This window comes from Neomonachus schauinslandi, chromosome X (genome assembly GCF_002201575.2).
Source record: "Neomonachus schauinslandi chromosome X, ASM220157v2, whole genome shotgun sequence".
NCBI lineage: Eukaryota > Metazoa > Chordata > Mammalia > Carnivora > Phocidae > Neomonachus > Neomonachus schauinslandi.
In genome coordinates this window covers 64,281,295-64,295,434 of record NC_058419.1, presented here as the reverse complement: position 1 = coordinate 64,295,434, position 14,140 = coordinate 64,281,295, and the positions used below count along the sequence as shown (strand labels likewise).

The 14,140-nt window shown below is 39.4% G+C and overlaps 1 protein-coding gene across 1 annotated transcript; it reads right to left on the bottom strand.

The window, feature by feature from the left end:
* Window positions 1–5,471: 5,471 nt before the first annotated feature.
* Window positions 5,472–7,045, bottom strand: RTL3 (retrotransposon Gag like 3). Its single transcript, XM_021681734.1, is given in 3 exon segments — window positions 5,472–5,871; window positions 5,873–6,561; window positions 6,743–7,045. Coding segments are annotated over 3 exon segments (1,392 nt in total).
* Window positions 7,046–14,140: the final 7,095 nt, after the last annotated feature.

Genomic DNA, 14,140 nt, shown 5'->3' with positions numbered 1-14,140 from the left:
TATTCAAATAATTCGATTATAATACCAAAAATCTACTTAATACAATAATTATATCAAACCTAATTGAATATTGCTTTGATTGACAATATAGAGTACTGGCAGATAAATACTTACTAGACGTCTGTGAAATTGAAACTAATTTAAATAAGCATTTTATTTATTTTTCATTATTAAATATGTGTTTATTACTATGAGCCAAATGCTTTTTATGATGTTTATTTGCTAATGGCATTTTCTTTTGTATAAATGGTCTTTTGCAGATCCATTTATTGAGGTAGGTCTTAATGTTTGTCTTAATAATGTTATGTACTCTATATAATTTAAATATTAAAATTTTGTATATTTATTAAAATTATTGTTCTGTTGATTGCTTTAAGTTTTTTCATTTGAGCATAGTTGACACACAATGTTACATTAGTTTCAGGTGTACAACATAGTGATTCAACTTCTCTCTACCTTATGCTATGGTCACCACAAGCATAGCTACCATCTGTCACCATATAATGCTATTTCATTATCATTGACTATATTCCCTGTGCTGTACCTTTTATTCCCATGACTTATTCATTCCATAACTGGAAGCCTGAAACAGGCATTTTAGTACCATGGAGGTCCTTGGGGTCATTATTACAAACATAAGTTATTTTAATACTTTTTATTTAAACAGCATTTTTAACTTTCATGATGTTTTCTCAGCATAAGCTTTTTCATTTGATGCTTTCTCTACCTTCATTGGGTAGGTAAATCAAGTATTATTATTCTCATTTCATAAATGAAATAGGTCATACAGCCAGTAAGCAACAAACTCAGGAGCTTAATCCTAATATCCTCACCCCTAATTTTCTGACCCCTATATTACTCTTGTCACTTAATATTTGATATTTAGCAATATGCTAGATATCAAATTTTATCACAGTAGGAATTTTTAAAATCATCTATCCCTACAAAATCTTTTAAAATCATACTTTTGGAAATATACAGGTTCTTTAAAGATATACTTTTAGAAATATATAAAAACATACTTTGAGAAATATACAGATATTTTGAGGACATAAATCCCTCCATGGAATGACCATGGCTACTTCAGGTGTACTTTGATAGCATGAAATATGAAATATTTTTTAAGAAAACAAACCAGGAAGGGAGGTTACCAAAATATATAGAGATTACTTTTCCTATTGAAGTTTAAACTTAGAAAAATTAGCTAAAGAGGGAACTGTTTTCTCTGTTTCTGCACCAGTATTGCAGAATATATAACTTCTGAAAATCCTCTCCAGTTAGAATCTTTAAAATTTGAAACTAAAGAAGTCTGAATGGAAAGGCAGTTTCTTATAATTTATGACCTCTTATCCATTAGATTGTAAATTTTTTGATGTTTGGGACATCTTGTGTATATATGTGCATACTCCAATGTCTTGCTCATACTATGAACTCAAAATAAACATTTGAGGAAAATTGGGCTTAATTTACTTTTAATTCCTTGCTTTTGATGATTTGAGCCTATCTTCATAAAATCTAAAAAGGTAAAAAATAATGGGGGTACTTTATCACTTTCTCTGTTATTTTCTACATTGCTATCAAATTTCTAAAATATAAATGAATCATGTTTCTTTCCTACTTAAAAAACTAATTTGTGAGATAAGGGGCATATTACTTTTATGTTATAAACTTCTGATATATATGAATTTGTTACAATGAGTGTGCATTACTTTGCAGCAAGAGAGAAAAAAAAAAAAAGCACACCCAAATCTAACACAGGAGAAAAACAAAGATTCCAGTCCCAGTTGCCCATAGGATAAATTTTAAATGCTTTATCCAAGTAGACAGGTCTTTAACCTGACACTTCCAATTTCCTTGTTAAGTTTCCTCTCCCCACCAACACCCAGCAGTCACCCTACCCACATGTACACACATTGCTACTCTCCAGTGAAATAGATCTATCTTTTCTAATGACACCATTATTTTTCTCTCCAACTTGCTTTTTTGTGTACACTTTATTCAATCTAGAAAACCATACCTTCCCTTTTGTTTCCAATGAGATTCCTTCAAGACCCAGCTCAAAACACACTTTTTTTAGTCCATGGCAAAATTAGTGCTCTCCTCTGTATACCAGGAGTGCTGTGTTGCACAACAGCTTCCCCTGTTAACTATGGTCAGAGTAAGAACCATGAATCATACATTAGACATTTTTGTACCTCTCTTCCTCTTTCTCCATTCTTTGCCTGACACATTGAAGACATTAAGTAAATCCTTGCTAAATCAATGAATAAATAAATGCACTAACAATTTAATATATTTTTCTAAAGTAATATAACTCGTGTCTAGTGAATAAATATTGTTAGAGTGGTTAATAAAGAGGGAAGTTTATTCAGCCTGAGAAGCAGTGTGGTGTATTGGCTAGAATTCCAGCTCTGAAATGAGACAAATCAGGGTTTGTTTTTAGCATCTACGAATTCCTAGCAGTGTGACCTTTGGCAAGTGATCTCACCTCAGTGGGTTTCACTTCGTTGATTTACATAAAAGGGCTAATAATACCTGAATCACTTAGTTCAATGTCTGGCAAAATCCAGATGCTTATTAAATGGTAGTTATTACTGTTAATTTTATCATCTCATACAATATTTCAGTTTGGTATATATTTGTTACCATCACACATTTTATTATCTATACTAACTGTGTGAAAGGGGGCTGTGGCATTAGTTTAACAAAAGGAATTTTTCCAGGAGATGAAATAGAAAGTTTGGGGGCTAATGGGGTGGAGAGGGTGTTGGGAGTAAGATCAAGGGAACTGGAGAAACAGAACTCCTACCCATATGGTTCCTTCAATTTTTATTCTGAGTCCCCCATCCCCTTTTCAGGGTTATCTCACTTAGCTCTCTGCCACCACAATCTCATTTGGCCCTTACCACTGCATTAGGGAAATTGGCATGATGTAGGAAAAAGGGCTGTAAAGACTGTAAAGACCAAACAGGTCTCCATCACTTACTAATTTTGTGACTTTGGGCAAGTGAACTGGCCTCCCTGGGACTCTATTTCCTCATTGATAAAATAGGAGCAAACATACCTACTACACTGGGTTATTGTGAGGCATAAGTTAATGTGTATAACAGTCTGATATTATAGCTGGAACATATTAGGTGCTCAATGAATGGTAGGTTCCTCATCTATCTCCTTCTAAGTTTATGACTATGTATTTGATTATTTGTCTAAGTAAGAGGCAGAATCTCCTTCAAGTGGCTTCAGAACGAGACTCCAAAAGGAGTGTTGAAAACACAGAGGAAAAGCATTAGAATCTACTTTGACCATTTTTTATATCTTACCTGGAGATCCCACCTTTCCATCTCCCCAACCTGTAGTTTGTGGGAATATGTATGTATGTGTGATTTAAGTCAGGACACTACCCCCTCTCAGGTCCATAAGGACAGAAGTTCCTTTCGTTGACTTGGCTCTCTCTGTGTGTCATACAAGCAGCATGGCTAGCAGGGTGGGGCAACTTGTATATGTGGGAGAGGTATAGTTGGCTACTAATGATCTGCATGTGTTGAAAGTTGATTCCTGCTACCCTATCCTTATGCACCAGCAAGAGCAGATTAACAGGCATGAGCCCTAGGACAAATGTCCCTGGTGCAGGGAATAAGACCGTGTCACTTTACTGGGAAAGTTGGGTCACCGAGGGATCTCATTACCTTCTTCAGTGCTTTTGTTTGGTTAACTTATGAAGTCCAAAAAAAGTTTGCTTTTGAAGTTGCTCAATATTTCTGTTGCTGCTCCCTTTATTTTTGTAGGACTTTATCCTCCTCTCATTCCTGCCCTCTGCACCACCTAGCCCTCACCTGAACCCTTTCCAACCTTTGCTCCCAATCTTCCCCAAACCCTCTTCTCAACCTTCCCTCTACCCTCCCCCATAAACCCTTTTCCCTTCACCACAACCACTCCTCTACTTTCTCCATTTCCCCCAACCCTATCACCCACTGACCTGGCTACCCCTGGAATATTCAGGATCTCACCCAAACTTTAAGCCTTTTCCAATCTCTTCTCTCCCAATTTACTTGTCCCTTTCCTCTTCCCTCAGCTGAGCCATGAAATAATTCAAACACCAGTAGAAATTGCCAATGTTTATTGATTTTTTAAAAATATCACTTGCAAATTTGTTTTCTTTATTGAGAAAATGTTGCAGTTGTTGTGATAAAGAAAATCTTGAAAAAAAACTCAAGTCAGTCTAACAACTACACTTTTTCTTTCTTTTTTTAAGATTTTATTTATTTGAGAGAGATAACACAAGCAAGGGGAGGGGCAGAGGGAGAGGGAGAAGCAGACTCCTCACTGAGCAGGGAGCCCAATGCCAGGCTCAATCCCAGGACACTGAGATCATGACCTGAGCCTAAGGCAGATGCTTAACTGACTGAGCCACCCAGGCACCCCTCAACTACACTTTTTCAATGTTAGTTCCTAATATCTATTCTCATGCATCTTATTAGTTTAAATTGTAATTAAAACAGCCCCACATTAAGGCAGAGTTCAAGGTGGGGGCATGCAGAGTTGGTGAAGAAAAGCAACTCAAAATCATCAGGTTCATTGCCTGATCTGAGATCATTGCATGATCTGAGAGGCAGGGTTATTATGCAAGTACCCTTAGTTCCTTGCCAGAGATTCAGTGGAAGATTATTGCTTTAAAAAAATATTATTTATTTATTTATATTTATTTATATTTATTTGAGAGAGAGAGTGAGAGCACAGGGAGGGGGGAGGAGCAGAAGGAGAGAGGACCTTAAGCAGACTCTCGCTGAGCCCAGAGCCTAACATGAGCTCTATCTCAAGACTCCAAGATCACGACCTGAGCTGAAACCAAGAGTTGGAAGCTCAACTGACTGTGCCACCCAGGTGCCCCCACCAGTGGAAGATTCTGAGCAGCAAATGCTGATGACAGCTGAGGTAACAGAAAACAGGTTGTTAAGCTCAGTCACGAGGACACAAGATCTATTCAGCAATTATTTCATCATGACATCTTGTATTCTGCCTGTGCCTGAAGCAATTGTAGTGACAATAATGGGATGGAAAGGACACAGTGTGGGGACTCTACTCAGTGTTTGGATCATGTGTTTGAAGCCAATGAATTCCAAGAGTCAGAGGGTACTGTGGTGCATGAATAATGTCAAACTGGAGCTCTTCAACGTTGTTTCCAATTTTAACTTCCACAGATGGTGTTTCCTTGGTTATGGGTCCAATAATCAGTGGATGACCATCTATCGTTTCAAGCATCAGAAGGAAGATATTATTGCAGATGGGCAGATTCTCTTGAAGAACCACAGAATGGTCAATGCTGTTTCTGTAGGAGCCTGGATCCACCACTGCTTGCTCAAAGAACTGTTGTCTTCCCAGTTGGAATTCAACAATAAGCCATAGGGTATGAGACATGGATGTTGGAAGTGAGGGGGACCCATATTTATAGATTGGCCTGCCCGGGTTCCCCCTTACTGCTGGGCCTCGATGTTTCCCACCTGCTTTGCACAATGAGTCTTGACAGAGCAGTCTTTGGCAAAATGACCAGGATGACCATAGTAGAGGCACAAGTGGCTTTCCCAGCAGTGGGCCTGTTCAGCTTCACTGAGATGTGGGCTATTGCTTGCAGCCTGCACAGGCTGGTTTTCAGCTAGTAAACTCTCAGGCCCAGCTCTCTCCTCAGAAGGACTTGCTCCTTGTGGATTTGGATCAGGCTTACCACTTAGCTTCTCTTCTAGGCACTGAGTGATCAGATCAGATAGGTTGGCGGCTGCTGGGTTTGTGTGAGACAGATCATCTGGGACAGAACTGGCAAGCCCTTCCTGAAATTGGATGTAGAGAATGCTTTCATTCCAGTTTAGCTCTTGAGCAGAGATGGAAGTGGGTCACATACTGGTGGACAGGATCCTCCCCTTGGCAAGGCTGATGGATGCTGTGACTGGCATGTTCCATGTTTTCTGGACTGTCAAAAGTATCCTGGGGCACTTCTATGAAACTTTCAATTTGCTCCAGGAGGGCACTTTGGGTATCTAGTAAGGGTTAAAAACACATTCCTGCCTCACCTGAGAAGCAGTTGCCAACAAAGCTCACTATGGTTGCTTCAGTGGGATACAGATGCCCTCTGACTCTCATGTAACTATTCAATTGAACCAGGAACTCAGAAAACTTCTGTGCATCTCCACTGAAGGCTAAACAGTATTCTAGGGAGAAAGCTTCACCCTCTAACCCACTGGGGGACTGTGGGAATTCTGAAGCTGCTGATGTCAAAGCAGCTATTAGGCCCTCCAGGGACTCCTGGTGTGCTGAGGGCTCTAGGAACTCCTGGGCATCTAAAGGATCCAGAGGCTTGTGGGGCACTCCAGTTTCCAGAGACTCCTGGAGAGTTGGAAGCTTAAGGGGCTCCAGGTATGTTGGGGTCTCCTGGCATTCTATTGCCTCCTGGGTCTCCTGGGCACATGGGAGATCCTGGTGCTCTGAATTTTGGGTCTTCTGGGTCACTGGGACATCCTGGGTATCTGGGGGCTCCTGGGCCTTCTTAACTTCTGGGGGCTTGTAGGCCTCCTATGCCAAGGGGGGCTCATGGAGTTTCTTGATCTCTGGAAGATTTTGAGATTTCCAGGCTGCTGAGTGCTCATAGACCAGTGAAGGTGCCTGTGGCTTATGGATTGCTGGAAGCTCCAGGGACTCTGGGGCTGCTGGGGGTTCCAAGGGCTTCTGGGTCTTATTTCCTGGTGCTCCTGGCTGCTGGGGTCTTCGAGGCTGGGAGCTCCTGGGGCTCTCTGAGATTTTGGGGACCCTCAACTTCTGGGAATTCTTGGCACTCCCAGGCTTCTGGGAAATCCAAGTTTTCTAGGGATTTCTGGGGTTCCTGGGACTTTGAGGGCTTCTGGAGTGGTTCAGCCTCCTTGGCTGCTTGGGGCATCTGGAGCTCTGGGATCTGGGCCTGTGGGGCAACATTTTCTTCCATCAGCCACTGCACTTGGGCCTGCAAAATTTTATTCTCCAATTTCAGAGCAATATTGAAGCCTGCTAAGTCCTCTACCATATTTTGAGGAAATGGGCTTGGTTTGGCAGTTTGCTACCAAGAGAGATTGGATGGTTTTTCTAAAAGTTCCATTTAGAAAAAGCTCCTTTCTAAAAGATGTCAGGCTCTGTGACTTTTCCAGGAGGTAGGGATTTGGGTCCTACCAAGGTTGATTACCAGGTCATTGGGAGCCTCTGGAGCTCAGCAAGGGAGTTATGAGATATACTGTAAAGAGAGTGGGATCTGAGGATCAGAAACTGTGGAAAGCACTCATTTAAAATAAATTAGAACAAAGCCTGCCTAACAATGCTGGGTTTCTTTTACTATAGGCTCATATCCATGAGTTGAATCATATATGCTCATTCTGACCCCATGACATTTTAAGAACAACATCTGATCCAGACTGTGTATGTCATTTTGCTTTCTTCTTTTGAAACTTAACATTAGAAGCAATTTCTCCATATTCTTTTCTGTTTTACATAGTCTTTAATTTCTTATGTCTGCTTAATATCCCAATGTAACATTTGGATTTTAACAGCTGCTTTCAATGACTGAATCAAATGTTTGAACAATGTGGAGATTTTAAGCTCTGTGGTGGGTCAACCCAAGAGATATTTTTGGGTGGCTGTGGTAGAAACTCTTTCTGACACCTCAGAAATTATACCACAGAAGTAACCGCACAAGATCAGCCTCAGGAGAAAATAAGCAAAAGTTGACTAAATATATATATATGTGCTCAGCAGACACATGCATATTATTTATAAAATGCCTCAAAATAGTTAAGAAAATAATCTTTATAAATGTACATTACCATTCAGAGACTTACTCCAGGAGCTCAGCTGTCTGTGTACCCATCGTTGAGGAGGAAAATGTGTAAATGGCTGTGGAGGCTTGCCTTTTCTGCACACACTGAACTCAAATAAACACACCCACTCCCAGAAGACATTCCAACTTTCCTCTGTAATGTAGCTATTTAGAGTGTGGAAGAGGTTTTTTTTTTTTTTTTTTTTTTGACAGTACTTCACAGTTTAGAGCTGCAGGGAAAGTGAGATGTTGCACTGATGTGAGGCAGCCTGATGTACTCAGTCCTTGGTTAATTTAATAAATATTTGGCTAGGAAATTAGGAGTAATACCACTGCCCTTGTAAAAAGTTGCAAACATTTCTGAATGACCACAGTGATTTGGGACTTTATTTTTTATGTCTGTCTCATGTAACCTCCTCTTACTCCATCCACACTAGGCCATTTGTTTAATTCTCACTCAGAGTGCAGCCTGCAGTCCCTCAGCCCCTTCCCCATCCTACTACTCAGTCCCTAGGGTCCCTTCCTGCAATGTTTTCTTGGGATCTTTACCATGAATAGATCTAGGCAAGGTATAATAGGTAAGATTGTGGATGAGGCCAACTTTGTTGAAGGGTACCTGTAGTAGTCTTGCAGGGACACTGGCTTATTCTGAATGTCTTTGCCCAGGCTTCTCATTCTTCCCTGAGCCACTCAGGTACACTAAGCAAACCCCAGGTACCCCACTAAGGGCTGGCCTCTTGAGAAATGACCTCGCTCAAGATCTCACCTTCTCTTCTCATGACAAATTACAATCACATCCTGAACCTGGGCCACGTGGCCATTTTAGGTAGAGCTAAGGGACAGCTATTTTTGTCTCTTTACTAGAGTGGGGTTGGATATTGTCTTTGGCAACTTCAAATCACACATTCAGTCAGTTGTGTTCCCAAGTCTCCTTTAAAAATAGTTCCACATTAGTCAGCATAATGGATAAACCCTGGTGATGGAATATGCTCAAACTACAGCAAATTGACTGGACTAACTGAACCAGAATTCAGAGGCTTTGAAAAGGGAAGTAAAAGTCAAGTTATATTCTCTCCCTCCCTTTTAATGTTTTAGTCTTTGGAAACATACCGCACATAAAAAATACCACCATCATCAGAGAATAATGTGTTCTATTTATGTGAATTTTTCAGATTAACGAAGCTTTCCCTTTGAGAATCCAAAACACACAGTTGAGATTTACCTTACCAATTAAAAAATTTAAATATTTATAGCCTGCATTATACGTCTTTCTCCATTCTTAAGTAAATGATTTTGAATATAATTTATTTTTAATGGTTTGGGGGTCATAAGTACACAAACCAGCTCCTTTACTGTGCTGTAACACCATACTGCCTTCTGAAAGCTGCTGAGGGGTATGACATGGCCTGCCTCCAAATTAAAAACCTCAAAATTGCTATGCTTTCCAATTGCATGTAATTTCTTTCTTCTTTGTATTTTTTCTAATCTTTTGCTATCAGGCTATCTCATAGCCCTTCACACTGTTATCTGTGTGCTTGTACATACTAAATATAGATAAATTTGAAAATTAATCCTAAAATTTTGTCTAAAACTCAGTTTATGAAACTGTAAAATGGAGTTGTTAATTATATTTAACTTTATAGAGTTGTTGCAAAGATTTAGTGAAATAATGCATGTAAAAGGCTTAGCACAGTGTTTAGTAGCTAGCAACATGTAATAAAGGTTAATAATAATAATAATAATAAGCTGTAGCAGATGTAAACTCATTTTATTATTTTTAATCATCTGTGAATTAGTAAACTGGATAAGTAAACTTGCTAGAATTGTGTAGGGGCTGAGCAGGGGCTCTCACATAAAGAAATATACAGTGCATGGCTTTTATGGCATAGATTTTTTACCACTCAGAAGCTTTCTTTTTTTTTTTTCCCTTCCTGGCTGAGTTATGAATGATTTAGTTTACCAAATAATGCTTTAGAATCAGAAGTGGAGGCACTTGAGCAGGAAGATGAGATGATTAACAAGGGGATTGTGGAGTAACCAAGACAGATTTTTTAAAAGTCCAGGAACTAAAGCAGTGAACAATGGCTTGTCTACAGGCATATTTACCCAGTGGGTAAACATAGGGACATTTCTCTTCACCCCCACCCTCTTGCTAAAGAGCAAAGACCAAATTCAACATCTCAGTACAAGTTCCAAACCGCCTAAACTTACAGAATTATTCTCTTTTGAGTAGAAAATAGAACTACACTGACTTTCGTCAGAATGACTAAAGTAGTTTTAATATCCTGAATTAGTCAAAGTAAGAATAGGGAAGTAATCACATTGAAATTCTCATGTTTCACCTGCACTTTAATCCTTTGTACACTCACAACACTGAGATTTATGGAGTTTTTACAATGCTTAGGAACACATTTTAAGTAAATGAGGTTTTGTTAACTGGGCAAATGAATTTTTAGGGAAGCATGAGATAAATGTGTTCATTAAACAGATATAAAAAGACTGCCTGATTATGCTCAGTTATGTTAATAAATTATACATGCTGATTGTTAGCTTAGGGGGAAAAGAAAGAATGAATAATTTGAAATTCTGCTTTGTACACTGCACTAAGAATCATAATTTGGGGGGGGCAAATGAACAATCTAAAACATTTCATGTCTGTGTCAGTGTCTTCCTTCCCAATGCTGGCTGAACTGCATCTTCAAGCAACTCAGGCTCCTGTCGCTCCTTCTTTCTGCCCTGGCAATAGTCAACAAGACAGGTTACCTGACAGGTCTCTGGCCCAATGCCCAGCTACACTTTGGGGACAGTCCTACTCTGGTGTCTATTTTGTTCAACATGATATTTCTATGGTTGCATTAGGGCTTGCAGCACTTTTGTGATTTTAACCCATAATGTGCTTAGTACAGATTGAAATTTCATTGTCATCAACACTATATAGCACTAGGACAGCTGGAGTTCCCAATCCCTTTCCAAAGCGTTCCAAGAATGACTGGGATCCATAGCACTTAGTAGAGTAGTAGGAACACGTTCTACCTTAGTACAACTCTGAAGGAGTAAAAATTTGTCACTCTTTTATCTTCCTATCTTCCTTTATGACATGTACCATCTTCCCATCCTATTTCTTGTCCTAAGCATACTTATGAAGCCTTTCCCTTTGATCCCCTGTCACTTTTGGAAATGAATCCCTACTGAGATATTACCTCCTAGGGTTCTAAAAAAAAACTTTCTTGGGGCATTTTCATTTTCATAGGATATTCTGAAAGGCTTCAACCCTTCAAGATCTTTCTGTTTTGAAAGATGTTCTGGGACAGAGACACCATTTTAACATCCTTCAGATTATACCATTCAAGTGGCTCTGTATTTCATTTCCTTATATGAATGGTCCAATATGCCTTCTAGTGTTAGCAGAGTTGCTTAATGATTTCAATGCTGTGGCTTCATTGAACCCTGATGATGTGCTAGCTAAGGGCTGAGGGAACCACCACCATGGCATAACAAAGGAATATGGGGCCTTTGCTATAATCCAACTTGTGGGGATGTCTTGTTATCTGGCCCTCTCCTCTACTTCCTGGATCCCTATCTCTGAGGTTTGCCAATGCTGATTCACCCAGAAAACAGACAAAGTCAGAGCTGATAGCATCAGCAAGGCAAAAGAGAGAGGAGGGAGGAGAGGAGGGTGGAGGAAGGAGGGTGGGGTTAAGGAGAAGGAAAGATATCAGAAGGTCTAGAAAGAAGCTTTAAAACTGAGCATGTGTACAGTTTGGTCATTTATTCTTTTTAAATTAATTAATTAGCTTATTAATTAATTTGAATGAGAGAGAGAGTGCACGATTAGGAGGAGGTGCAGAGGGAGGGGGAGAGAAGCAGACTCCCCGCTGAGCATGGAGCTCAATGTGGGGCTTGATCTCATGACCCCGAGATCATGACCTGAGCCAAAATCAATTGTCAGCTGCTTATCTGACTGAGCCACCCAGGCTCTTCTTCATTTTGGTCATTTAAAGATAAAATTTAATTTTATGTGTTTATAGCAGCTATGTCCACAATAGCCAAAATATGGAAAGAGCCCAGATGTCCATCAACAGATGAATGGATAAAGAAGATAAGAAGATGGGGTATACACAATGGAATATTATTCAGCCATCAAAAAGAATGAAATATTGCCACTTGCAGTGATGTGGATGGAACTAGAGGGTATTATGCTAATTGAAATGTCAGTCAGAGAAAGACAAATACCATATGACTTCAGTCATATGTGGAATTTAAGAAACAAAACAGATGAACATAGGGGAAAGGAAGGAAAAATAAAATAAGATAAAAACAGAGAGGGAGGCAAACCATAAGAGACTTTTAACTATAGGACACAAACTGAGGATTGCTGGAGGGGAGGTGGTTAGGGAGATGAGGTAACAGGGTGATGGGCATTAAAGAGGGCATTTGATGTAATGAGCACTGAGTGTTAAATGCAACTGATGAATCACTAAATTCTACCTCTGAAACTAATAATACACTATATGTTAATTAAGTTGAATTTAAATTAAAAATTAACTTTATGGTTTAGCATATTAAAAATCACATGATAGAAGACTACTTCTGGGCACCTGGGTGGCTCAGTCGGTTAAGCGACTGCCTTCAGCTCAGGTCATGATCCTGGAGTCCCGGGATCGAGTCCTGCATTGGGCTCCCTGCTCAGTGGAGAGTCTGCTTCTCCCTCTGACCCTCCTCCCTCTCATGCTCTCTGTCTCTCATTCTCTCTATCGCAAATAAATAAAATCTTAAAAAAAAAAAAAGAAGACTACTTCTTAGTGCTTCGGCTTACCTGTAAAGGTCTTAATCAGGCAATGGGGGTAGTATGCTCTCTATATAGTTATAGACAGCTAAAGGGATGGTGATAGACCCTCAGTAGGACTGGAGAGGAACATTGGAGTGTACTGATGAGAGATGCAGCAGTGAATGGGGTGTTGAGGAGGGCAAATACCCAACCCTGCCAACTTTACATTTTTGTTGTGTGGTACAAATGAGATAATAGTTGTGAAAGTGCTTTGAAAAAATATGCTAATGGAAAGAAAGCAGGCTTTGAAGTAGGGCAAGCCTAAGGTTCGATTCATAGCTCTGCTCTTTACCAGATGTGTGATTCTGGCCAAATTACTTAAATTCTCTGAGACTCATTTTCTTCATCTGGAAAGTAGAGGATAATAATAGGTCATTATTTAGTTGTTGTGAGGATTAAAAATAATGTTCATATGTAACAATAGGCATTTGCTAAGTTGTAGCTGATAATAAAATCATATTGATGTAAAAGGGATTACCACTAAATTTCATGTATCAGCTCATCTATAGCATTCAAACAAAATTCTTCTCAACTTTTTTTATATAAACCTGCCATAATTAATACAATTGTACCACAAATATTTATTGAACATCCAGGCAGTTAAAAGCATGATGCTCTGTGTGTGTGTGTGTGTGTGTGTGTGTGTGTGTGTGTGTTTGGGGGGTGTATGCTATAACCTACATGGAGTTTCTCTCAAAGAGTGTACAGGCCAGTAAAGCAGGCAACATATGTACTTTAGTATTAATAATGAAGAAATTTCCCAGTGCTAAATGCCATATAAGAGATACAGATAAAGTCCTATGAAAGTGGAAAAGAGAGAGAGCTTGTGAATGTGGTGAGGTGGGTGGAGAAGGAGTGAGGGGTAGAATCTGGGAAAGTTTAATAAAAGTGGTAACCTTTGAACTGAGCTTTTGGGTTGGATTTGAAAGGAAGGTAAGATTTTATCATCCCGCTATGAGGGTGAAATTAGAATGGATGAATAATAGGACATTACCAATGGAATAAACAGCAAAAACAAAAGCATAAAGTTAGGAATTGCAGCCTATAAATGGATAAGCAACAGTTCGGTTTGAACAAAGCCTAGGGTATATGAAGGAAGTGTATAATTCACAGATGCATAATGTAATACATAGCTATTCAAAGAGAAAGTTGAGATTTAGCACAGAGATGACAGTAAAAAGCAAATGTGGACCACATATACATGGTCAAGAAATTTGTGATCCTGGCAATTTCAAACTGCCATATATATTTGCTTTAAAAAAAAAAAAAAGATTTTATTTATTTATATGAGAGAGAGAGAGAAACAGAAAAGGAGGAAGAGACAGAGAGCCCAGGGGGAGGAGCAAAGGGAGAGGGACAAGCAAACTCCACACTGAACATGGAACCCAACGTGGGGTTCAAGCCCAGGACCCTGAGATGATGACCTGAGCCAAAATCAAGAATCAGATGTGTAACCTACTGAGACACCCAGGCATCCCTGCCCT